Source organism: Agelaius tricolor, unplaced genomic scaffold (assembly GCF_023055355.1).
Source record: "Agelaius tricolor isolate 1412-34295 unplaced genomic scaffold, bAgeTri1.0.p SCAF_1, whole genome shotgun sequence".
Classification (NCBI taxonomy): domain Eukaryota; kingdom Metazoa; phylum Chordata; class Aves; order Passeriformes; family Icteridae; genus Agelaius; species Agelaius tricolor.
The window spans coordinates 44,751,719-44,777,794 of record NW_027269261.1 but is presented as its reverse complement, the minus strand read 5'-3'; the positions used below and the strand labels follow the sequence as shown (position 1 = coordinate 44,777,794).

Sequence of the window (26,076 nt, the reverse complement as noted above, 5' to 3'; positions counted from 1 at the left end):
TTAGAGTTGCATCAAGAGAATGGCATCTGAAAGTCAGTTTTAAAGATTTAGAAGTTAATAACCTCCCCCAAACAAACCCCAAAATTAAAAGTTTTTCAATTGCAATGACAGTTGTAGTTTTCCTTCTGCTGTCATTAGCAGTTTTGTCATGTAGTAGTCATGTCAGTAGTTTTCTTTCTGATTTTCAGTTTCATTTCCCCCTCTTACTGATTTGGATTGCATTTGTTTCCTCACATTTAGGTTGGCGACCTGGATCGTTGTGATCTGTACTTGGCTTTAATTCCAGAGATAATGAATTTGTGCTTGAAAGTCAACTTGAAGAAAATGTCATCTATCAAGAATTTCCTTTCATCCCTGATAAGTGCATCTATTCGTAATCTTCAGGAGAGAAGTTCTGAGAAGGTAATTTAACATTATTTACAACAATAAATATTAATATAAAACAAGCTAAGAAGTAGTAATTAAAACATATTCTAATAATTCTGCTAATATGCAGAATTTGGATTCTGTATTAATAATTATATAGACATACTTTAAACATAAGTTAACATACAATTGCTTATTTGTATTGTGATGTTTATAATGCATAACATTATATCTAATGTGAAGTTAAATAGTAGTTTGTGTGACTATTGTGTGTATGTGCATATATATTCCTTAACACACGTCTTTATTTGGCAGCGTAATATGAATGTATAATATTTGTAGCTAAGATTTTTAGTACTTTGGTTTTTTTATATTGAATTATTTAGAAGTCTATATAGCTAAAGTAAAATTCGTACTGTAATCATGAACTATGTACTCAAAGATTTTTTTTCCTCAAATATGAACTAATCTTACTGATCAAATAACTGTTAAATGAAAATTTGTGCTTGTTGACTTCAAACCTGGAACATACAGAGAAAAAGAAACTCCAGAACGGAGCATTGCTTTGGCATTTTCATATAGTTATGTTGATTGTCCCATTGTTCTATGTGTTAGGCTACTGTATCTGAAATAGATAAATTTTCAAAGGGTAAAGAAACATTAATGACTTCCATGACAAAAAGGAGATTTAAATTAAGGTTTGTTGGTCAATATAAACTTTGCTCTTATTAATTGGTATTACTGTTTTGTTCAAGAACAGGTAATAACAACGTTAAAAGATTGTTAGTATTTAATTAGCTAGGTTTGTGTTTTAAGGGAACAAAGAACAATACTTAATTAATTTTATTTTTTTCCTTCATTTATGTGAATTATATACTTTTTCCAGTAGTTTCAAAGTAAACATTTTCTGGTTCAAACTCAGTGTTCACTGGGGGCCTTTACCAACTTATTTTGAATTTAGGGGAATTATATTTTCGTTATGGTTTCTTCAGCTGCTTCAGTTTCAGAAGAAGAAAATGCTGAGTAATAACAGATGAAAAAAGTCTTTCCTGTGCTCTAGACAGCCAAAGTAACTTGGAGATATTTAAATAACATCAAAATTTTCTTACTATACAGGCATTATATGCTTCTTGGCATTTTTTAAAATGAGACTTTTAATTTCATCCCTCTTTTGAATATATGTGTTTATCATACAAAATAGCCAGGGCATGGTTGTGATTTTTTAGGTGCTTGGAGCAGCTAGTGTGTTGTATTCCAAATTTCAGCTGTTGTGTTGGATTTCTGAATAACTGGAAATCCTTTTTTCTAATTGCTCTCCAGCAATGTGTGTGAACTGTTACCTGGCAAGATAGGAGTGTTCCATCACAGCCACACTGCCTGCACTTCATGCCCAAGTGACTGGAATTTAGAATATTTATGTTTCTGTCAGTGCTTGTAACTTGTGAGTGTTTGTGCTGCCCCAGCCCAAGCCAGGCTGCCTTAGGCTCAGGGGAAGAAAATACAGAAGTAGAAGGATGCAGAGTTGCTGCCTTATGATGTCTGTGGTGATGCCAAGAGGAGAATCATTAGAAGTATGTTATTAGTAGGTTATTTGTATCATATGAGAAGTTGGTATGTGTTTTTTCATGTATGATTTGGTTTCTTAGGAGCTGAAGCTTAAGGATCAAATTAGAAAAGTAGCTAGCATGGCTTCACTGGCAGCTGTATGTGAGATAATGGATGGGGAGCTGCAAGTGCACCTGGAATCTCTGCCTTCTGTGGATGCCCTGAAGAAATTAATTTCCTTTTCTCAATTCAATGAAGTATTAAAGAAGCCATCTTATATTGAAGAAAAAAATAGGTATGTCTGCTAAAGTTTCAGTAATTCTCTAGAAGAAACTTGATTAATGTGAAGCAGTGGTTAAGATGTTGGCTTTTCCTGTTCTTTGACAACTTCTTGCCAAGATAAAAAGGAAGAATTCTGTACACAAATTGTTCGCTCAGTTGCTCTTTTGTCTTAACATCCAGGTTTTGGAACATTAAAGCAGCCATAATTGATTAGACCAAAGGTTCTTTTGTTAAGTCCTCTAGTTTTGTGAAGCCAGAGCTAGCTATGAACACTGCTTACCCTTAGGCCAGATTAAATATATGTACACTGCAGAAAGCCATGACATGTACACAAGCAAGTTTAAATGTAAATTATTTACTGTTGGGAAGGGAAACCAGAGGAAGCCAGAGAGCCAAACCCCAAATACTTGGGTAACAAAAAACCACAGCCAGCACATAGTGATGTTTCCAGTGAATACTCTCACAGGGTAAGACAAGCCCATAATTGATTTTTCTCTTTTAAAAACCACTTAATTTTTAGATTTTCTTTTCCATGTACTTGTCCACGTGAGCTGTATAAATCTTAGCACCTTGACGTAGTGCAGTGAGTTTGTACAGTTAAGCACTTCCTGGTGGAGTAGGAATGTGCAGGATAAACTTAACACAATATTTATTTAAGAAAAGTATTTTTTTCACAGCTTATGTGAAGAAAAGACATCTCAAGGATGGGGGAAAATTGTTGCGCGCTATGTTCATGACCAGTGGATTTGCCTCCGTTTTGTTTTAAATTCATTTGCAACTCTGGCTCAAGGGTGTGAAGAAACTTCAGTAATGTCACTGTCCATGGCTGAAAGGTCAAAAGAAATTATACAGTCTGCATTGGAAGCCCTGTCTATTCTTCCTTCAGACCAAGTTTCACCTGTGTTTGACTGCATGAAAGTCCTTGTTCCCAAGGTAAAATATTAACCTGCACAGTTTTAATAGTTTTTGGGTAGTTTTTTTTTGTTAAATGTAACAATTTTTTATCTCCTTATTTACAGCTTCTGGACTCATCAGAGGCTCTCTGCATAGAAGCATTTGATTTGGCTTGGAAAATTATATCCTCTTTGAGCAACACACAGCTAATATTTTGGGCCAATCTAAAAGCTTTTGTTCAGTTCATCTTTGATACTGAGGTTCTAGCTGTTGCTGCAAGTGCAAAAGGTCAAGCATATACCAAAATAAAAGAGGTCAGTTTCAAGAATTCTTTTTTTTTTGAGAAGGGAACATAAATTTTGTGTGGATGTAAAAATGTATTTTATGCTTTATTTTCCCTTCAGCTATTGTTGTGAATTTTTCATTTCTGGAAAGGCCCAGGGTTGAGAGTGTTAAGATAAAAGACCTTAGAATAAGATTGAAGATAAACAAAGATATTGTTTCATCTTGTGGCACAGAAAATGAAAAGTACTGTGTCTTTGATTTTTTTTAGACTGTTCCCTATCTTCTGCATGCAGTAAAATTAGTTTTTTTCATTTATTTTATTTTTACATAAAAATAAACTTCCCCTTCCTCTTGACTATTTTGTTTCGGATTTGACACCTGAACTGTCATAAACTATTAATATTCTGGGAAAATGATGCCTTTTTCTAATAGTTTACTCTTTATGAAAATGGTGTCTTAGATGAAAAGCTAGAACAGTTCAAAATTTTGTAGATGCTCTTGAATAAAGCATTTTTACTGCTTCTTTAAAGGTTTCTTTTCCTCTGTTAGTCCAAGTGTAGGAAAAAAAAACCACACAGTCACCTTAGAGTTCAGTTTAATACTGCATGGGAGACCTGCTTCCAGAGTTAAGGAGAAAAATGCAATCTTTATTCTTCTTTTTTAAGATTTATGCAGCTGCCAGAACTCCAAGAGTTCTTGCATGTGTCGTGGTGTTCTTTTTTTGATTAAGTCCAGAAAACCATATTCAGTACTGGGATGTTGGTTCCTATTGGCTTTATACACTGCAAAGTTGTTAGCTGTTTCTTTTTACATAATCTTTCCTGGGGATTTTTTCTTTTTTTTTTCCCTCTAAGTATTAATTAAATATTTGTACAGAACAGTCCACAGTGAGTGCAAGACTTTAGTAATACATTGTGAGCTATCTACCAGTGTATTTGTCTGTTAGATTTAGAACCACATGTGCTGCTTTGCTCTTAGCACAAAAATCACACTGGGAGGGGTTGCACTTTTCCTTTGAAGCCACCATAAGTAGCCCTGCCCTGGTGTCACACTCATAACTGTAAGTAATAGCAAATGTCTCAAATTTATTTTCAGCCCAGACGCAGCAAAATTGCTTTTAATAAAATACAGAAATTGACACTTTCTAGCTGTTTAAAACTGCTGTGATATATCTGTATTAGTCTTCATTACCTTGAAATGTAGCCCCAATTATTTTCTTTGTTTTTTTTTTGAAAACTTGATTCAAATGAATGTTACAATTCTTTATTTTAAACACTTTGCATTTGCAGTCTCCCTCTGGACCCAGGCCAAAATAAGAAATGTATGTAAAGATGATAAATTATCTCTTCTGTTGTAGAAGTTGGTTGGCTTTTACTTTTCATGAATATCTGTAACAGCTAATTGTATGCTCAGTGTTGCAATAACTAATGAGCTATAGTTAGTATTTTATTTTTCTTGATCGTAAAACCTGTTTAAATTCTTACAATTACTGCCTTAACTTCAGCATTAGTATTTCAAGCATTATGTAAGGTGTGTTTTGCCAATGTTGAGAGTGTTGAGTCCATGTGACAGCTATCCCATTGTCTGCAGTGGGACATACCATGGCAGCAGGCATCAAGGAGCTAATGAAGGTCTCCTATACTCAACAAAGGGCTTCTGGTCGAGCCACCTTCTGCCCCTTCATAAGAAAATGAAGATAAAGTTCCCAAGCAAGTGCCTACTTATGTATATTCTTATTCCAGCCCTCGACAGTCCCTGTGCCATTGACCCACTGTGCAATTGTAGCTAAAGAGAAGAAAATATGGACCTGCCTGATGTTGATTTGTCACAGAAGCACAATTTTAATTTTGTTTACCACAGTGCACTCTGTCTTTTTAATAGTTGGAAGGGGTGGAACAAAGGGGTATTTTTCAGTCAAAAAAGGGAATATTGCTATGGTAATACTGAGAAGGGCTTCCACAGAAGGTGCCCAGAGCACTGTCATCTTTAGATTAATTTCTTCTGCCACACTCTTCTTTTTTCTTTGTGATTATTCTTATGTTAATTATGCTAGAACTTAAATACCTTAAATTTCTTTTGTGTGTCCTGAACTTCTACTATATTAGTGAAACAGCTGAAAAAAATTTCAGGATTGAGAAACACATAGTAAATGCTGTGCTGCTTCCCTACAGGTGAAACAATAACTCAGTTTTGGAATTACTAGGAAAGTTACAATACCTGTCTTTGCACTGGAAAATAGGTTTGAAATCTTGGTAAAAACCCTATATGCTACTAGGGTAGAGCTTTCTTTCCAGCAAGTGTTCCTCCAGACTGCATTGCAGTATTTCAGTTTTAAGTTCTTCATGAGCTTCTTGGTGCTTTAATGCTTAACAATTCAGAACAACTTTCTCTATGAAATCAGCATTACTGACAAAGAATTTTCACATTATCAAGACTGTCATTTCAGTGCAGGGAAGCAAAGCAGCTTTGTCTATTAGGAGCTTCTGAAAAATGATTTTCATGGACAGCTCTAACTGATGTCTAAAAAGGAATTCTTAGAAAGCCTTACCTGTTCATTCTCTATCTCCCTGCCCTCTCCCAGATGCTTGCAATTTCTTAGAAACAAAATTTATTTTGTATGTGAAATTTACTCTTGCACTTACCCTAAGGAAGGGAAAGAAATGTTTTGGGGCCATTTTTCTTGTTTTGTTTTTCTTGGTTTTTTTTTTGGAGAAGCTTTAGATAGCAGTTTCAAATATCATAAATATGCCCTCCTTAAAAACAAAAAATAAATGGTACAAAGACACTTTTGCACTTTAACTTAAATATGAACTTTTAACTTAAATATGAACATGAATGTAATCCTCCTTAAAGAACAGAACTAGTGATATGGCAACTTATATAAGAAATTTTGCTTTATGTTTAATTTTTTTTTTGTAAATTGGTATAAGGATTGATTAAAACACTAGGTTTGTTCTCATGACATAAGCCCTGGCTCATTTGTTCCACTTACCAGGAGATTTGATTAAAGCATCTGGCATTTTATCTGTTTAAGCAAAGATCAGTTCTGGTTTATAAGTATATACTGGGCCAATTGTTGCCCATTCACCTGCTCTTATATCAGGGAATTATAAACAGGTTGAAGACAGCATTTACCTGAGCAGAGATAGGATGCAAAAGACCATGAGACCTATTAAAATAATATCACTGCAATTTTTTTCTAATAGATCTGGCACTTCTGAAAACTAGATTTTGAATCTTTTATTTCTTATTTTCAGATAATTTTCAAGCTCATAGATCTGTCCACTACAAAGACTGGAGTCTTCAATGTAATCCTTAGTCATTGTTGTCAGTCTTGGATATTTCCCACTGTTGATGAGAGAAGTGCCTTGACAAATGCTTTCTTAAATGCTGGAAATTATAGTGAACTTATCACTGAGGCTTGTGTCTTTGGAACTGTATTTAGGAAAGATCAAAGGTATACAAAAACATACTTGTGATTTCTATTTTAAAATTTTGTGTGTTTTTTTTTTTCTTTTCAACTTTGAGATGACTATTGAAAAACTGAAAACAGATTTTGTATGTTACTCTGCTAATTTTGTTGCTATGTCTTCTTTCATCTCTGAAGACACATTCAGGATGTGCATGCCTTCATAGAAAACCTTGGAGAAAAATGTGCAGCAAATGTTGTTACAGAAAGGTAATGCTTTTGAGGATACATCTTACAGTATTTGGTGTGAACTGTGTCTTTGTCCTGGTTGTCTTTGGCTCTGAGAGTAAAGATGCTGATTTTGAAGTCAGGCTTATCATATAGTCATAGGATATCATGGGTTGAAGGGGATTCACAAGGAATATATTCATAACCTTTTAAAAGACTGGGAAAAGGGTTGTATATCACATTATATTGATAATTCAAATACAAACTGTAGAAAAATGGATTTTCAGAAAAATATTTTTCACTTTTAATCTTACTGTGGCTGAAATAACTACTTCCTCATTGTCTCACCTCAATAAAGTAATATTTTTAGGATGCTGAGCTAATACATACCTTGTCATTTTAAGAAAGACAGTTAAAAAACTCAGGTTTTAATGCAACCAGATTTTGAGCCACCTTTTTACCATTGTTTGCAAGCCCTTTTCTACTGTGTACTGCCCAAAGGTTCTGCCTCCAGCCTTTGAAATGGGGATGTTTGCTACTGGATTGTTGATTTTTTCGATTTTTTTTTTATAGTTTCACTCCCATTTTTATTCAGTGGAAGAAATTCAGAGAAAAAGTTATTTCACCTTGTTTTCAGAAATGTTAGTGGTTTATAAAACCTGAACTTCTAAAAATAATCTGCTGCAAAAGTTCACTACTCTGTATTTTCTCCAAGAGCTTTTTTGGTAATCATGTATTTTCTTGTGATGCTCTGCAGCTGTCACAGCCTATAATGTCATTAATTTTACTCTTGCCATGAATTATTCTGGATGCCTGTACTTAGCTAATAGGAATGAAGTGTTGTTTGGGACTAGATATTTGACCAAACTGTAAGCATAAATTAGTTGTTAGAAGATTACAGTTTACAGGCACAAAATTTAAAAAACTTTCTGATGCAGCTTTTTCTATAGAAAAGTTTTTTAAACACCTAGATGTTACTAAAGAACTCTAGATAGGGTCAGGGTCAGGGGGTCAGGTTTTGAACTCACTAATTTTTTTCATCACCAATGATGAACAGATTTTAAAATGCCAGTTCTGGGTATTTTCATGTTGTCTCACTGTAGACAAATTGATGGCTGTATGTTCCAGATGATATTTGGTGCTTTTTTATAATTTAGAAATTATCTTTATGTCTAAACAAGTAGAGTTTGATTTTTATTTTTATTAATATTTTACAGTACAAATCGAGATGATCACTTTGTTCGCATTTGTGCTGTTAAATTTCTGTGCTTGTTGGATGGAACAAATATCTTGCATAAGAGGTTTATGGAAGACATTTTCATCAAACTACTTGATAAGGTAAAATTTCTCTTGGTATATAAATGCACTGTTAGTACAACTGGTAAAATGCAAAATATTTACCGTTGCCAGGATGCATTTATGGTTGTTTGTGTAGACTCTAGATTTGCCAAGTAATATGCTTTTCTTTGTTATGAGAAGTTAATTCAACCAGAACAAATAAAAATTGCCTTTTGCATTTATTTCACTCTTTTTAGGGGATATTTTGGCTTTCTGGAACATTATCCAAATTGTAACCAGTGTTCCATTAAGAATCTTCCTTTAGGCTGCATTCTGAAGCACTGCATTTCACTTTAACTATTGCAGACTACCTCTTAAATTGAGAGAGCTACTGTCTCCATAGAATACCTTTATATATAGAAATGATGGAGAAGGTTGGAGTCCAATTTTTGTTTATATCATAGCTACTTATGCAGTGGCAGGAGTCTGAAGTCAAAATTACTGCAGCTGCTATTAGAACATCACCCATACGTTCTGGTACTGTTGAATCCTGCTTTTGTCTGAAGAACTAGGAATGTGTGGGTCCCTCATTCCTCTCAATTAAGTACTGCAGAGAAATGATTAATATTTGTGTTGTGAGATGTGTTCCCCACCAAGCAGGGAAAAGTGAGCTTTAGTAGCTATTTGCTTACTTTATTGTTTAATTATAAGCTTCAGAATTTAATTCTTAATAAATTAAGTAAATATATTTTCCTAAGCTTATGTTCAGTGCTGATCCTATCTGTGTAGTAGATGCTGCTTTCTTAGTACAGAAAAGTGTATTTACATGTATTCAAATCTAAAGGAAGAATAGGCAATAAACCTTTCAATTCTCTTTCAGGATGAGCTGGTGTCTAGGTCTAGAACACGCTATTATGCAAACTCTTTGCAGCATAGAATTAAAAACCGGGTATGGCAGACACTCCTCGTTCTTCTCCCAAAGCTTAACCAGGTATTGCTCTTTACAATTAATTTTTAAATAAATAAATACATACCTACTTTCAAGACCTAATTTGGTGTCATGCAAGCTGCACATGTTAAATTACAGCAGGGTATAAAAGGCATGTAACCTGTGGCTGATGTGGAAGTTCTGTGTTGTAGAAATTTTGTGTAGTTTAATTCTTTTTCTGAAATCATGGATTTATCATGCATTTCTAGAGGACATTGCAAACTGATTCTTAGATTTGTGAGTTTTAGGAGGCCAGATTGTTCCTGTTAAAGCTAACTAAATGTTTGTGCTGACTATCTGATTGAAAGCTTTTCATTTAGTAAAAACGTTGCTAGTTTATGAGCAGTCAAGAAATTGGCAAGTGTTACTTTCATCAAATGCTGCTTCATAAGAAAATATTTGCAAAGTATAATAAAGAAATTAGATGGTTTTAAGATGTTGTAATTTGCAGCTTGAAAAATTTAGCTAATATTTTGATAAAGGTGAGAATGTTCTTTTATTTATTTTTCTTCATGGAAATAACTGTAGTAATATACTAAAGGATTGCCTGATTTTGTTTTCTCAGAATTTTTTGAGTGGAACTCTTGACAGAGTTTTTCAGGCTGGATTCAGTAATAATCAGGCATCTGTGAAATACTTCATAGAATGGATTGTTATCTTGACTCTACATAAATATCCCCAATTCCTTGATAAATTCTGGGATTGCTTTTGCTATGTAAGTAAGACCTTTGGCATTCATTTGGAGAGTAATTTGAACAAAGAGGGTACAGTTTGTAACCCCATACCTTATTTTTTGTGTGTTCCAGTCTTCCTTTAAAAGCAGAGGGCTGCTGAGCAGTTTAGCTTGTGAGTCTGAGCAATAATCTGAGACACCTAAAATTGGCCAAAGAAAAGTCACTTCTTCCTGTTGAGAGATTTCCTTTTATGATGTTTTATTCTGGGCAGAGTGGAGCTGGTATAGTGAGTCAAGACTAGTCCAATATAAGAGCCATCAGGACCACATGGACACTGTAGATCCTGGGTCTGGAGGTCTGAGTTACTTGTGGTTTCCACAGCCCACCTTTTTTTTTTTTTGTCCCATATTCTTTGTCAGTGAGAACATGACTTGTATAACACATATTCAATTTACAGTTTTTAATATGGACTTCTCTCACAGTGGAGTTCTGTAATGAGATTTTAGAACTGGAGCAGGGTTTGAGTGATGATACCCAAAAGTTGTGAAAAGGTTGACTGAGGAGAGCTGACTGTTTCAGAGTTCCTTCCAAAAGCTCGGGCTGTTGGAATTGCTGTCCTTTTAGCAGATGATAATTTGTTGGATCAAAGTGATTTCATGCTGATAATAACAAATGTACTATCACAGTGGGCCCATTCAAACCATCAAGGCAGGCAGAAAACACATAGATTTATGAGAAAGGAATACAGATTGCATTTTCAGAGGCTCTCTTGGTGTTGAGGAATACATTTAGTGCAGGTGGCTCTGTGTGCAACTGCAGTGTGTGCTGCAGATTGAGCTCTGGGTAGTGGGAGCCCCAGGCAAGAGGCTGTGGAATGGTGCTGATCTTTTGCATTCCTGGGGGAATACAGTGAACTTGGCTTCAATTTTAGCTCACTTATACCACTATATACTTCATTCTGATTGATGTGTTAAGAAAAAGCAAATAACATGGTAGGAAGAATTAAATCCTAATAATATTGACCTTGTATCATCAGAAATTTGGCTGTGGAAACAAGTAGATTTTTAATAGTGTCATTATTATTGCATGTGCAGAACATGGTGTGAAAATGCATACAGTATAAAACCATTTTATATATGCATATCTCTTGTTACATTCTTTTTTACGTACTACATACTTTTACTTTAGGATGAAGACAAGCTTAAAAAAAGCATCTGCACATTTTTATCAGTGTTGGCCCACTTTGACATCATTCTTCAAAATACCCCAGAGAAGGTACATTTCTCAAAGAATGTTCATTCTTTATTCACTTCCAGTGCTTATACAGAGTTCAGAATTGAAAATAGGCTGCCAAAATGGTTAAGTATCTCTTTAATACCTACTTCCTACTAAGGTATCCTTTGTTATGCAAAACACCAACTCTTCCTGTCACATCTGTAAAATATTGGACTTTGGAAAATTAGCTAACTTGGCAGGTGTTCTGGATACATAGAGCCTGATTACCTGTGAACTTTTCTAGAATAGCTACCCCAGTTTTACATAAACATGTGGATGCACCTGGGTTTGTTGTTCTTGCTGCTCTTTTAATCAAAGTAAGTAGAGGTTTCCTTGTAGGCAGAATAATGATTTTTAGAGCAAACGAATACCTTTTCAAAGAACAAGTGAGGCTGTAGGTTTTGTCCTGATGAGATGGAAAGAAGGAAATTAATATAATTTTAAAGCTTTGTGATTTCCAAAAGGATATCTTTTGAGGAACTTTTTCTTGGGCCACTCATAACTTCTGAACTGTACATTAAAACTTAACATGAAAGAAGCTTCTTTGTCTTTGCTTCTTTAGAAGCCAGCTTTGAAGAAAGCCCTCATAGTTGTTCTGCAGTGGTGTTTCAGCCATAATTTCAGCGTTCGACTTTATGCATTAATTGCCCTTAAAAAAATCTGGGCTATGTGCAGAATGCTGCATGTGGAAGAATTTGAAGCTCTGACACCAGTTATTGAATCTAGCCTTCAACAAGTGGAAAACATGCACGGCACAGGGTTAGTAACATTGTTTACGGCTTAACATTGTTCTTCTGAGCCATTTGCAGCAAGTTACATTTTCTAAATTGGCACTTGATAATTTTTATGGGGGTTTTTATTACTATTTAAAAAGAAGTTGGTATGGGGAGAGATGATACGGAAAAAAAGCAGCAAAGGGAAGAGTCTTGACTTAGTTGGTTTTTTTTAACAGCTAAAATCTGACACTGAACCATAAGCTAGTATCCAATTTCCATGGGATACTTCTTGCCAAACTCACTCCTTTTGATAATAGAATTTGGAGATGTGTCTTTCTTTTGGGCCTTTCTTGAAACATGAGTAAAGCTTATTTTCTGAATGCTGTAATTTTTTAAAAATGGGCCCTTACTTAATTGTTGAAGTATTTTCTTTCCTGTACAGGATACAGTAAATAAATTAGGTTCCCTTATGCCAATTTTATGATTGAATTTTTAAATTTAATTTACCTTGCTTTTTAAATGTATCTTACATTACTTTCTGCACTTGCAGGAATGCCAGAAGGAACTGGCAGCGAATCCAAGATCACTTCTTCTTTGCAACATTTCATCCAGTTGAGGATTATAGTCTAGAGGCAAGACCACACTATTTGTCTAGTTTTGCAATTGTATTTTTATCTTTTTTGGTATCTTCTAATGTGGGATGAAATTATCAACTATTATTCATTTAAACCCCCAAAAAATTACTTCACCCAGATTGTGATGGGCTTTAGACTGAGATTGCATCTTAGTTTTCCTACTTGATACTGTGTTAAAAACCCAGGTCAGTTAGGAAGAGATATGGGTGATGAATGTGCCTATCTGTGGGAATTAATCAGGTTTTATATTTGTGACTGGAAAGGTTCATTCTAGTAACTGAAGAACATCTACTTAGTTGAGGTAGTTTATTAGGATTTTTAAGGCATCTGTTCCCAGAAGTTACTTGAGGTTGCTTAGCTGGATTGTTTGATGCAAATGGGATAGAGATACATCACTTCCAGAGCACCTTTTTCAGCCACCTTTTCTGATACAGCTCAAATAACTAACAGCTGAATAAACGTTTTCATCATTGAAAATGGAAGGAAGGCAAAAATAAGGGTGCAGATCAATAGAAGAGACAGAAGAACTAAGGTCAAAATACAGGTTATTCATGGATATGAATGGGGTATATGTTTTTGCAGAAACAGTGCCATCTTTAACAGAAGAAATTTTTTCTTCTTTTAGCTGTTGTTCTGTGAAATATTTTTGTGAACACAAATATGCTGAACAGTTGAAAGTAAAAGTCCTTAACAGGAGGAAAAAACCCAACAAAGCAAGACTAATACTTGTGAAGCATTTAAATGTATTCAAGACAAAGGACATCTTCACCTTTGTCTTGAAGGGCACATTGGGATAAACAAAATCTGGATTTTAAATTCTTTGACTTCCTCAGTCTTTCCCTTGGAATGTGTGCTTTTTCCTCCTTGATAAATCGTGGTTAGCTAGATGTATTGGTTGTGCTGAGCTGGATTTTACCATTAGATCTTAATGCTTTCAACTGTTTTTCTTTTGACATTAAATAAATCTGCATCCTTTACTAGAAAGTCCTAAGAGTGCTTGGCAACTCTTCAGTGTTACACATACAAGATTTTCTCTAGACCCTTGTGCTGAGAAGCATAGTGTTAATTCTTTGGAATTCTAGAATTTCAGTACAGTAATCAGTGCAGATCCTCAGGAAAAGTTTAGTTAGACAATAAGTCTAGATTTATGGAAGTTTTGGATAGCACTCTAAGCAAGGTTATGAATATTGAGAGATATACTGGTAAGCTGTATTAAGTACCAAGAAAAAACAAGTATTAACACACAGGAGGCTAGATAGTAGACATGTTCCATTAATTATCTATTTTTGTTTGCTTTAGTGACTCCCTGCTGATAACACTGTGTTCCATTGCAGACAATATTTTACATTCTTCCCCGCCTTTCGGAACTGGCTGAGGATGAATGGATCTCCCTCTCTAGATTTGGCAGATTCACTGACATTCCTTTGCCAGCAGCGTTTCAGTGGTGCCACTCCCGAACAGAGCTTCGTGAGCTGAAACCAAGTGACTGGGCTCAGCAAGACATGGGTAACATATAGCCCATCTGTAGTAATTTAATTATTTGTATGGGGTAGCTGTGCACATCTGTATTCAGTCTGACCTCTGGTTTTCAGCTGAAGTAAACTTGCATCTATGTGAGCAGAACATGTCCCATAAAATAACAGTAGATCATGAATTTTGAGTATTACCATTTGGATTATCTTCTTTATTGAAGCACTAGTTTCACTCCCACTTGCATATCCGTATGAACATACAGTTTGTTGTTACAGGTTCACATTTGGCTGAAGCAGACAGCCAGACAGAGTGGACTGATGTTCAGAAGAAGATTATACCCTGGAAGAACAGTACTCCTAGTTTAGACTTGGAAATGGCATTTCAGGATCGTGCTGCTAAACTTGGCAAATCAAACAGCAGATTGATTGTGGTGGCTTCACTTATTGATAAACCTACCAATTTAGGAGGTAAGGTTGATTGCACATAGTCAAACTTTTATTTTAGACCTTGGAGCACACTTAGAGAATAGAAGTTAATTTCATTTTATGTTGATAATTAGAAAATTATCTAAGTACTGCTCAGAAGAATAGATCATTATCCTAAAAGAAACTGGTAGCCAAAGAAAGGGGCCTTCTACAGTTACATTTTAAGGAAAAAAAAAGAAGAACTTGCACATAGCATGCATTAACGAAGTAGAATTTTGCTACTAAGTTAAGTCAGCTCTCTCCATGCTTTCTTTGTAATGTATTACTGTTTTTAAACAAACATGCTCAGTTTCTTGCTAATTCTGTATTTGCTACAGTTGAGTTTTTCAACTGTGTATGCAATTAGAAGAAATTACTTGCTTTTGCATTTTTTTTCTGTAACAATTAAGCCAAATCTTGTAAATGTACAAGATTCTCATGTCTGTTGGACAGCAGGGTCCCATTTCCCCATTAAGAACTGCCTTCACGATGTGTCAGCTGTGACATAATAAATCCTGCAAATACTTTATTGCCATTTGTGTTTGATGTTAGCAGTTTCAGTAACTGCAGTGAGTAATGAAAAGCCCACAGGCTATTGCTGTCTGCACTGTAATGCTGTGATGTGTCATCCTCTGTCATTTAACAGGTGTGTGGATGTGTCAAACCATCCATCCTTGCTAAGGCTTGGACACTTGACTCCTTACTTTGTATAATTAGTATTGTAAAAGCATGTTGGCAAGACACAGCGCTTTTCTAATTTTTATCTTTCTGCTAAATTACAAAACACTTTTTTCCTGTAATTTATATGGAACAAGATGTGGCTTGGAAGACCTGAAACTAATTAAAAATAGATGACTAAAGTAGCCATTTCTCATTTGCATTCTCTGTCATTTTCACTCAGTGTTCTGGCTTGGTGTTCATTTTCTACACAAAAATCACTTTATTTCTTGTTTTTGTAGGTTTATGTCGTACAAGTGAAATATTTGGGGCATCTGCACTAGTTGTTGGCAGTCTTCATTATGTACAGGATAAGCAGTTTCAGCATCTGAGTGTTTCTGCAGAGCAGTGGCTCCCCCTTGTCGAGGTGAATGGAAATGTTTTAATAGCTAAAAAATGTGCTCAGAATCTTCAGTTTGTCAGATGCATAATTCAGAGCCTTACATTTTTTGTCTTGAAAAAAATATCTTTTTGTTTAATGGAAGCTCCTGCTGTTATCTCTGACACTTAATCTTGCATGTTTGGGGTCAAACTTATAAAAAAGAATTTAGAAAATATTTGCAACTTCTTATTGCTGTGGTAAACTGATTGTGTGAGTTGTAATTGTTACATCTTTCTTCATTGTATTGGTGGGGGTATTTTTGCCATTAAATTTTTGTGCTACTGCTGAAGAGCTTTTAAAATGTTAAGCTATTTATATGGACAGAGTCTTTGGGGATGAAAGTCATTTATCTTAAAAAGTGTCCAAGTAAATTGTTTTGGTTTTTTTTTTTTTACAATAATTTCAGAAGTTTACAAAAGGTGATATTTATATATTTTCATATTTCTCTCTACTTTTAATGCACAGGTGAAACCATCTCAGCTTGTTGATTATTTACAGCAGAAAAAAACAGAAGGCTACACTATTATTGGTGTGGAGCAAACAGCTAAAAGTTTTGATCTTACAGAATATTGCTTCCCAGAGAAATCACTATTATTGCTGGGGTAAGAGCACACACTGTTTTGTAAACCCACCTCTTGCAGTCCATCCCTTTCTCTAGTCAGAGTTTTATCACATGAAAACCAAGTGACACCAGTGAAGGTGATTCTGGAATGGGAAATGATCATGGAAAGAGCAGTCCTTGGCTTTGTGTGCCAAAGACCACCAAGTATTGCTATCTACTGAATGACCCTTCTCATATTTAATAACCTATGCATACACTGTACCACCTTTTAATAAGGGGCAAAGGTAGCAACAGCATGGGTTGTATTTTTCTGGGAGTGCTGGAGACACCATCTGTTCAGTTTAGTTGTGTAGGGCCCTGTCTGTGTGGGCTGTGGGTTGTGAGCTCAGTGAGGAGGAGGAGGCTGCGTTTGTTCTGCTGAGCTCGGTGAGGAGGGCTGGAGCAGACTGAGTGTGCATGGCTGGGAGGTGATTTAAAAGGTCAGGATGAGAGGCACAAGGTGAAGTAGCAAGTTTTTGCAGTACAAGCAGAACATGGGACAACTTCAGAGAAAAGCAGTTCTCAGGTTGTATAAGCAGACAAGCCTCAGATGTGATACAAAGGTGGGGAGGCTATTCAAAAGAAATCTGCAGTAAAGCACATAGCAGTGAGAAAGCTCCTGGCATTGCAGGGCTATTGAGTGAGACCAGGAAGAAGGGCCTGGCTATCCTCTTAGGACAAAGATTTTTTTCCAACTTCTTTACATGTAGCTTGTCTTCAGAATGGAGTGCTCATAATCACTTTGTTCTATTCTAATTAAAAATAACAGTTTTAATTACCAGTAAACTTCAGTATTCTCTGGTGTGCTCAGTTTGGACATTCCTTTCTGCCAAGACTGGAATGTAAAGTGGGCAGTTGAATTTTCCTGCTGTGCCAGCAGCTTCATACTATGTTGATTTCACTATATATGGTTTAAAAACAAAAGCAGAGAGTCTTTATGCTGGGTGCTCAGCTACTGCTTGACCAGTGAACTGAAAACTGAGTCTTCCACCAGGTTTTTTACATCAAAAGTTAAGTCAGCTCTCTCCGTGTTTTCTTTGTAATGTATTACTGTTTTTAAACAATTAATTTCTTGTCATCAGAAGTGACAAGAAATTGTGCCTTACCCCGTAGGCAGATGTGGCATTTATCAAGAGGTGTTTGGATGCTGTTTTGACATTTGTATTTTTTGCTTTCTGAAACACACATGCCCTCTCTCAGATACGAGTTACTGTTTCTTCTTCCCTAGAAACGAACATGAGGGAATCCCAGCCAACCTGATTCACCACCTGGATGTCTGTGTGGAAATTCCTCAGCAGGGCATTATCCGGTCCCTCAATGTCCATGTGAGCGGGGCTCTGCTGATCTGGGAGTACACAAGACAACAAGTGATCAAGCAAAAACAGCAGCAATGACTGCCCAGAGTCTGGTGCCTTACTGTACAGCTGGATGGCTTCCTACGGTGCTACCACATGAAGTTCTGGATAGATGAGATACAAACTCAGGGTGAACGAGGATTCTTAACTTTGCATGTTCTGTTCTCTCCAGTGTTCAGAGTGACTTTTAAATGCCTTAATACTTTACCTCCTTAAATTGTTGTATTGGAAATAAATACTATTTATATTGCAAGTGGTGTGTGTGTTTTTTCTGCTGAATGTCAGCACAGTACTGTGTACAATCTCGAATTCAGAACACAGGATTTTTACTGCAGGAACTTCAGTTGTGGTGACTGTGCTTGAAATTGAAGTTGTGCCTTTAACCATAGTATTCAATGATTCCAGCACCTAGATATACTAGGTTATATGATTTTTGGAAGGTAACTCCACTTACATAATTGCATTCAATCCTGCTCCTTGTTTAAATGCCTTCTACAGTCACAAGTATTAATCCTGCTGTAAACAGTCTGTACCTTTAAATAAAGCTGCATCACTAAGGTAAATCTAATTCTACAAAAGGCCATAATGTGAGAATTGTCATAAATAAGTGGACATACTTCTAGTAGAGATACTGACTGAAAACCTATCACCAGTGTAAAAATTCCTATTGCTTAAAAAAAAAGAGCATCCTCCAAACAGTGAGTTACATATCATATGCACAGGATGCTTTAGGTCTTCTAGTGACCACTGTTGTATAAGTTAATATCTGACTTAAACTGTATTTTAAAACACTTTGAAATACTTGGTAAATGACAAATACAAATTTTATTATACAACCCACTGTTTTCGACAAGAAAGGCAAGTTGGAATGGACTTTTTTAATTTAGGAAGAGGGTGGGTCACTTACGGAAAAACAATTTCATTTTCTCTTTAGAATATGTACATAGCAATATTAAATAATCACTTATTCCTGTGAAACAATTTTACTAATTATACATTCAAACCCTTAAATCTGTGAACAGCCTTGCACCATATTTCTTTGACTTAAACTCATCAAAAAGCTGTCCATGACCCCTTTTTTAGCAGACATGTGAGACCTGGCAACAAGAAGAGCAGTCTGCATTTCAGGGAGACTGCTACATTAGCAGTTCTTGCACTCAAGCAGCTTCTGTTGCTTTCTCTGGCTTCTTCCTCCTATAGTTAGTCTGACTTGATTTGAGAGCAGAGTTCCTAAGACTTTCCAGCAGCTTCTGGAGGACTATATCCTTCTGTTTCAAGCTTCTTTTTATATTTTAAAAAGTCTCTTCTTTTGTCAAAGTGTTTAACCTGTTTAAAAAGAGAAACAATGTTCATTATAAGAAACTAGCAACAGGAAGGGGTTTTGTGTAAGCAGTCTTTGATCACTAAACTGAAGGAGGATTTTAATACACTAGTTAGGAGTTTCTTCTGTTGAAGACTAAAGAGTGGCGTGGTTCGTTTTTGAGAGTTCTTTACCATTTTGAAATCGAACTTCTGTTTTTTTTAAGTTCACCACCTGTTACTTCATAAGGATCTTACATGCTTTTCTCTTTTCACTGCTCTGAACAAAAATTATTTGTGATGCAAAGGTAAGTCGAGCAGCTTTTCTATGGTATAGCAGCCTGCATAACCTCTGAGTTGTGTCTAGAACCACTGATGTGCAAAGCCCTGCAGATGAGACCATCATCCCTAGAGATAACAAACACCAGAAATGCATTGTTCAAAGTGTCAGTGCAGCAGCTGTGAAGGTACTCAGGCTTTTTAGCTGCCTTCAGTCTACTACCTGCAACAGGAACTGTTCAGACCCTCAAACACCACTGGTACCAAAGGGCAGTGTCTATTAAAAACGAATTACAGCTTGAGCTCAGGAAACTAAAAAACACAACATGAATGGATTACATTGCAGGCAGATGCCTTACTGTGAAATTACACTGCAGGAAAAAAAGGTATTTTTATGCAAAAGGTATCAGATGCCAGTCTTAAAATGCCATGCACTGCACAGCCTGCGTAGCAGCTCTCTTCTGCACTGGCCTTTAAACAGGAATTTCTGCATACTTCTACAAGTTTTCAAATATCTTCTAAAACATTTTTTTTTTTTAATTAAAACAATATCCCTCTGTGTTTATCTGAAAGTTTTGAGACAGTATTTTCCTTTCTCTTTGTATTATACCCTTAACACTGCTTTTCTTAGTTCCCGGGCCAGTCAGGAGCCGTCCTTTCCCGCCCAGCCAGAAGTGTGCGAACCAAGCTCCGCCTGGCAGCACGGCAAGCCCAGGCTGCCCGGGCTGGGCACTGCGGGCAGCTGGAGCTGCCGTCCCCACGGAGCATCCCACTGCCCGGAGCTCACCCACTGCTGCGGGCAGCGCGACTCGAAGGCCCGGCGCAGCTTCTCGCACTTGGCGGCGTCATCCCCGTGGCTGTCCAGGCACTGCCAGAACTCGTCCCGGGCCCCCCAGCACGCCTTCCTCTCCGCCTTCGTCGGCGCCGCCATCCCTGAACACACCGAGGCCGCTGTCCGAGCGCTGCCCGCCGTGCCGCGGCTGCGGGGGAAAGCGCTGCCGCCGCTGGGACAGCCCGGGACAGCTCCGCACAGCCCCGCACTCACCCGCCCGCCCGCCAAGGTCGCGCTCCGGAAGCGATCCCCGCCCTTTCCCCGGCGTGTCCCGCCCCGCCGCCGGTCCCGCCCCGCGGTGCCGGCACGGACATCCCGGCCGCTTGGCTCTCCCCGGTCCCGGCCCCGCCAGGGCTGCTGTAGCCTCTCGGTCGCAGAAGATGCTCGGAGAAAATGAATCATTTGAAGAAAATAAATCATTTGATTGAGCAGCAGATTGTAAGACTCGGGCAAGAAGTTAATCTACTCTGGCCCAAGCTCTTCTCCACTAGCACTAGTGCGAATTCGAACTAAACCTCAAGCTAAAGAAAAGCTGAGTCCTTTTGAAATGCTTTATGGAACACCATACAGAATACAAAAGAGAATGTCCACCCACTTTAAGAAGTAACACTGGCAACCTACATGGTGGCTTTAAGCAAACAGCTCAGCGAAATTGAAAAACCATGTAGCTGGAACTCAGAGCAGAAAGTTAGATGAGCCAGTACATAACATACAGCCTAGAGATTATGTATATGTTAAGTCTCTTACAGAGAACACTCTAAAACCACAGTAAGAGGGACCGTTCCAGGTGCTTCTCACCACCTTCACGGCAATCAAGATCAAGAAGCAGAATGCCTAGATCCATCACTCTCGAGTGAAGAAAGCCCCAGTTAGTGACACCAGTAATAATGAAAGACAAAAAGACTGCTGTGAAAGCACGTCAACCTGACCTAGGAATTCTTTCTGATAAAGAAGAACTAGCGACAAATGTCACGCAGAATTCCTAAAAATGAATATGTATGAACCTATTGCAAAATTGTATGCATATGTATTTGAGAGAGAGAGAGAAAAAAACCTAAAGTTCCTAGAAGTACGCATGTCATTTTAAGAGAACAATTCCCACATGCGTCCAGCACTGTAATAAACATACCGGTTTTACAACTTTCAAAAAGTTGTAAAGTTTTGTTTATCTCCGCAAAACAGTATCAGTTGCCTGATGTGCTTTTCTGTAGTTCATTTCTTTCCGGTGTCGCCCTCTGTTGTGCAGCGCACGATAAGCAGCTGAACTTCTCGTGAGTCCCGTGCAGTGCCCTAGGGGGATTGTCTGCTCAGAGAAACGAAGTGTCTCTGCTTTCCTTTTTGGCGCATGAGAAAGACAGCTGGATAAAATCACGGTGTAAAATGTTTGGGGCCGGACCGGTTTCCATGTGGTATTCATGAAGCCAACTCATAGGAGTTAGAATGCAAGTTCCAGTAATGCTGAGCAATGGCAAGTGCTCTGAGCTACTTCAGGCTTTGTTAATTTAATTAATTAGGGGGAAAAAACATCTGAGAGCACTTACGGCACTGGAAATTTGCCGTGCTTTAAATAGCATGACAGTAAGGTAAGTGACTGGGTGGAAGGCTGATAAAGATAGCGTATACATATAATGCATTTTTGACAGTTTTCCTTGCAGCAGGGTTCCTCCTGAGAGCTGGTCCATTGATTTCATTCAGCGTGCACAAACCACTCTAGAAAGGTTTCTTGGAACGGACTCTGTCATGGAGTCAAGCTGAAAGTGAAAGAAAAATGTACCCTAGCCATGGTGGTAAAAGAGCAAGAGAAGCCTGGGGGCAGCCAGGTGGTGAGCGAGGTGGTGAGCACTGCCATAGAGCATCCAGAGGCACACGCTGTTTCATTATCTCATTTGGGACTCGATGGCATTTCCTGCATGCCGAAGAATTGGCGGTCTCCTTTTATGCCTCAATTCCACCTGGAAACGTGGACCAGTTTTTCAGTTTTGAAAGCTGTGGCACACGTTCCCATAGTAACATAGTGCAGTTTTGGGAAAGGTGACATTTGGGCAGCTGGGAAGAGCCTAACTCTGCCAGCTGCTGAGCCCTTGGCAGCTCCCAGAATGTCCAGCAGCTTTCCTGGGAGTTTGCTGTAGCTGATGCTCTGTCTGGTGCGTGAGGCCACCCAGCAGCCTGTTCAGGGGGTGGCTGTAGCTGTCAACCCACCTTCAGCTGGCTTTTCTCCTCAGCACCTGGTAATGATTCTGGCTGGGAGGTGGGCATCCTTTCCTGGTTCTCCTTGCAGGTGGCTCACCCATCGTGGTACATGAAAGCTGGTGTAGGAGAGAGACAAAGATTTGCACTTCTTCAGCAGAGCCCTCTCGTAAAACAGCCAGATCTGGAGGGGATTTTGTTTGTTGAAATGCCCAAACCATTCCTTTGGAAGTGTGAAAAATGCCAATATCTTGTTTTTAAAATGTTAAAAGTTTAATAATAATAAAATGGTTATAAAAATAGCAATATAATTAGACTAATAATAATTTGGACAATTTGGATTAGGACAATATGGGACAATAAAAACAAAGAGTTACAGACGTCCGGGTACCTTTTTCTGGGGCAAAATTAGCCCCAAAAAGGACACACGTTAACAGAGGATTGACCCTTAAAAACAACAGCCTGTTGTATATTCATACACTCCATACATGATGCATAAATTCCATTCAAACACAGGATTCTGTCTGGTCAGTGTCAGCTTCTTCCTCTTAATCCTGACAGTGTCTTCACTGTCAGGAAGCTGAGCAAAGCGGGGAGAATTTCTTTTCTTCTGATAAGGGAGCAATAAATTCTTTTTCTCTGAAAGATCCAGGTGTCCTGTGGCTGCTATCTCAGTTCGAGTTCTTTCTTTAAAAAAAGTATCTTACATAGCATAGTTTTTATTTTAACATTATGTCATAACCTAAAACTATATTTAACACACTACTTAAGCAACTTAATACAGCATAACTTTCTAACATAACACATATAATATTCATTTTAATATTTGTGAAAAGCCAATCATAAAATATGCATTTTTCACTGGAAGGGATGCTCTTTTGGAGTAATGTGAATGTGACTTTTGCTGTACACTGTGTGGTGTATAACACTTGTCCTTGCTCTCTGCCCTGCCTATCTGTTTAAATGTCTTCTTTTTGCTACACTATGATAGGCAAGAGACAGAAATGCAGTCATATAGTTGTTTCTAATAATAGAACAAGGAGTTTAAGGTGAGTTAAAGTTACTGCAAAAATAGAATTTCAGTTGCTTTTGTGTTGCAAAGAATGAATGCAGAAGTAAATTTGTGTTGTAGCTCACTTAGGACCCTTTTGCACTCAGGCTTTTGAGAAGCAAGGCTTTACAAGCATTAATATTGAAAAGAAAATTAATGTTAAGTCTCGAGACCGGAACATGTGATAATGGAATGTAATAATAGGAAATGCCAGTTGTGTTTTAGATTTCAAAATTTATGATGTGTGTAAAGTTGTTTAGTTACTGCATTTATGAAACAGAGGGGATAATGTGATTATATATAATTAATCACAAAGCCCAGATAGCACATCTGGGATATTTGTTATAAATAGTTTATTCTTTAATGACCTGTAACCCAAAAAGTAGTCACTGGAGACAATTGTAAATAACTCTGTGTAATGGATATTAAGGAAATTTAGTGATATGGTTTTCGAAAGTGCATTAAAAAATACACCGATTCAGATACTAAAATTTTAATGGCAATATTTCCATTTGGTTAAACTGCTGTCTATAAGAGGGTGAAGGTTTTTTGTTGTTAGTTGGCCAATTCTAAGTATTTATAAGATGGGAGGAAAAATTCCAGATTTGTTAGGTGTGCTGGTTGCCACAGTTGACGCCTTTGAGTTACATTTCCATTTAGCAGTTAGTGAGATAGATGTTAAAGAAGTAGATGCCAGTTTCCCACTGAAACTCTTGCCAGCAGTGTGTTAAAGTGAATCATGTGGTGTTTATACAGTGGTTCAGCTCTCAAGCTCTTTTGTGCCTGTTCTTGCTAATTGGGATAGGGCATTATGTCTGCTTTGCCTTCCAGTTAATGCCTAACAGCTCACTCCTCACCTACAGCCTTACTAACCCCGGATTTAATTGAAATTTGCCCAGCAGATTCTTCATTTGTAACTATAATGATTTCTCCTTTTACTTTGGAAGCAATTAGCACGTTATTGGTGTCCCCATGACCAGTAATAGAAGCAATCCTTGATGTACTGTAGCTGTGTGCTTATACAAGGAGTTCAGTTAATTTGTTTTCCTTCATTGAAATATTCTGATGTATGATCCTTATGCATGACAGATTTTCAGGGAACTGAATTTAAAAATTAATTTTTTAAGCAATATAGCCCTTTGTTTAACTATTTATTTTGCTGGAAATGATAAAGAAACCTTACCTGAGGTAGCCTGGGGCATTTTCTTCTATTATGGAATAACAAGAATTTTTTTATAAAATTAAAAAATGAGTAGTTCAATAGATGAGATATATGGTATATATTTAGATTCTTTCCCTCCTTCACAACTTCCTTCTTAAATGTCTATTAAGGATGTAACTCTGACTTCTTTGGCTATACAGTGTTCCTTGCTATGCTTGGTGAAAGAAAATAATTATAAAAAAGCAAAGTCATTACAATGATTAATTGTACCTGGTTTTATTATTAAAAGGAGTAAATTAAGCAAAGAAGCCTCATTAACTGCATACAGTAATCTTAGATTGGAAACATTTAAGAAGTGTATACTGTACTTTCTACACCCTTATGCAAAGCACTTCTTTTCATTAAGAAAGAAGAGAAGAGAAGAGAACAGAAAAAGAAGTATTTTGGGAAAAGCGGGCGCTGGTGGGAAGACTGACTAATTCTCACTCTTCTATTGGCTCCTGCTTAGCAATTCTCCAAGCCAGCCAAGGATGAGACAAGTTTGCTTTGCAGCAATGTTGATGCTCAGCTTTTTGCAAGAGAGCTAGATGGGAAACTGGAAATCTGCCTGTTCTACAAGCAGACTTCAGTTTTCAAAGCTATGTAGCTAGAAGAGAAAAACTCATCTTTTGCATTTAACTGGATGTCTTTAAATTTCTGTGACATGTTATGTACTAGAGAAAGGAAGTGATTCCTAGTTCTCTCTGAGACTGAAGCACATCCTAAAATTTTTTATAAACTACCCATTTGCATTCTTGCATTCAGGTATTGTATTTATTAACTCATCAGCTGCACCAATTACCTTATGTGCACTATAAACATTGTCTGCAGTGTAGGTGTACTGTACCAGATGGGATTGCTTACACGTGCACAAAGGCAGCATCGTTCTCAAACGTGGGATTTGCTGCCAAGATCAATATCAATTTTCTTAGTAGCCAAGTTAGCAAGTGACATGCCTTTGACCAAATCCAAAATCACACAATGAAAGAGTGATGCTTGTTGTACAAGTCAGGGAGGTATTTAAAATGTATAATTGGCCAAAAATCAGCTGGAGACCATTATGCAGCTTACTCTGCCTTCTAGGCTGCAGTCATTAAAAACTTGGCAGCTTCAGAAGCCAAAGGGGCAGTGAGACCTATTGCTGGGAGACTGGAAAGCCACATTCACTGGCCCATAATATATGCTCATAGCCAGGAAAGACAAGTTCACATTTTTGAAGTATTTACGAATCCTGCTGCTTGGAACTCACAGGAATCCAGGTCTTAATTCAAGAATCTTCTAAGTGTCTGGGTCAGTTGTGGGTATGTACAGAAGCTGTGGTTTTTGTGTAATATTCTGTGGAAGGTAGGCAAGAAAGCCCTCCCTTAAGGAAAGGCAAAATGTTGCTGAAGTCTCAGTCTCTCAGTTATGTTGTCCTTTCATGTCAAAAAGAGTCTGAAGAATGGATGACTTTCTGCAGACTTATTTTGGCCTTTTTTTTTTTTTTTTGAGATAATTTTGAGATAATTGGAAACACTACACTTAGATTTTTGAAGTGTTTTTAATGATGCTCCTTACAAAAGAAATGATGCTACTGTAGAGAAAAGGACATTTTCTTGTGGCTTAATAACTGAGTAGTCAGGCAGAAAATAGCAGGAAAAAATTGCTGTTCAAAAGGAGA

The 26,076-nt window shown here is 37.3% G+C and overlaps 2 protein-coding genes across 5 annotated transcripts in view; one reads left to right on the top strand and one right to left on the bottom strand.

Moving 5' to 3' along the window:
• TARBP1 (tRNA guanosine 2 -O-methyltransferase TARBP1) overlaps nt 1-17,820 on the top strand; it is a 32,362-nt gene extending 14,542 nt beyond the window's left edge. For all 4 annotated transcript variants that reach the window (XM_071432065.1, XM_071432055.1, XM_071432044.1 and 1 more), the window contains 17 exons: nt 241-402; nt 2,013-2,206; nt 2,871-3,126; nt 3,213-3,401; nt 6,630-6,829; nt 6,980-7,051; nt 8,227-8,347; nt 9,168-9,278; nt 9,841-9,990; nt 11,138-11,224; nt 11,787-11,983; nt 12,491-12,572; nt 13,910-14,081; nt 14,324-14,515; nt 15,472-15,596; nt 16,077-16,213; nt 17,441-17,820. In XM_071432065.1, the coding sequence (XP_071288166.1) occupies nt 241-402; nt 2,013-2,206; nt 2,871-3,126; nt 3,213-3,401; nt 6,630-6,829; nt 6,980-7,051; nt 8,227-8,347; nt 9,168-9,278; nt 9,841-9,990; nt 11,138-11,224; nt 11,787-11,983; nt 12,491-12,572; nt 13,910-14,081; nt 14,324-14,515; nt 15,472-15,596; nt 16,077-16,213; nt 17,441-17,606 (2,613 nt within the window). In that variant the 3' untranslated portion in view covers nt 17,607-17,820. The remainder of the gene's footprint in view (nt 1-240; nt 403-2,012; nt 2,207-2,870; nt 3,127-3,212; nt 3,402-6,629; nt 6,830-6,979; nt 7,052-8,226; nt 8,348-9,167; nt 9,279-9,840; nt 9,991-11,137; nt 11,225-11,786; nt 11,984-12,490; nt 12,573-13,909; nt 14,082-14,323; nt 14,516-15,471; nt 15,597-16,076; nt 16,214-17,440) is intronic.
• Nucleotides 17,821-18,373: 553 nt separating this feature from the next.
• On the bottom strand, nt 18,374-20,221 carry COA6 (cytochrome c oxidase assembly factor 6). The gene is made up of 2 exons (XM_071432073.1): nt 19,933-20,221; nt 18,374-18,893 (listed from the first exon to the last, which is right to left on the bottom strand). The coding sequence occupies exons 1-2, from the start codon at nt 20,074-20,076 to the stop codon at nt 18,798-18,800; spliced, it is 240 nt and encodes a 79-aa protein (XP_071288174.1). The 5' UTR covers nt 20,077-20,221; the 3' UTR covers nt 18,374-18,797.
• Nucleotides 20,222-26,076: the final 5,855 nt, after the last annotated feature.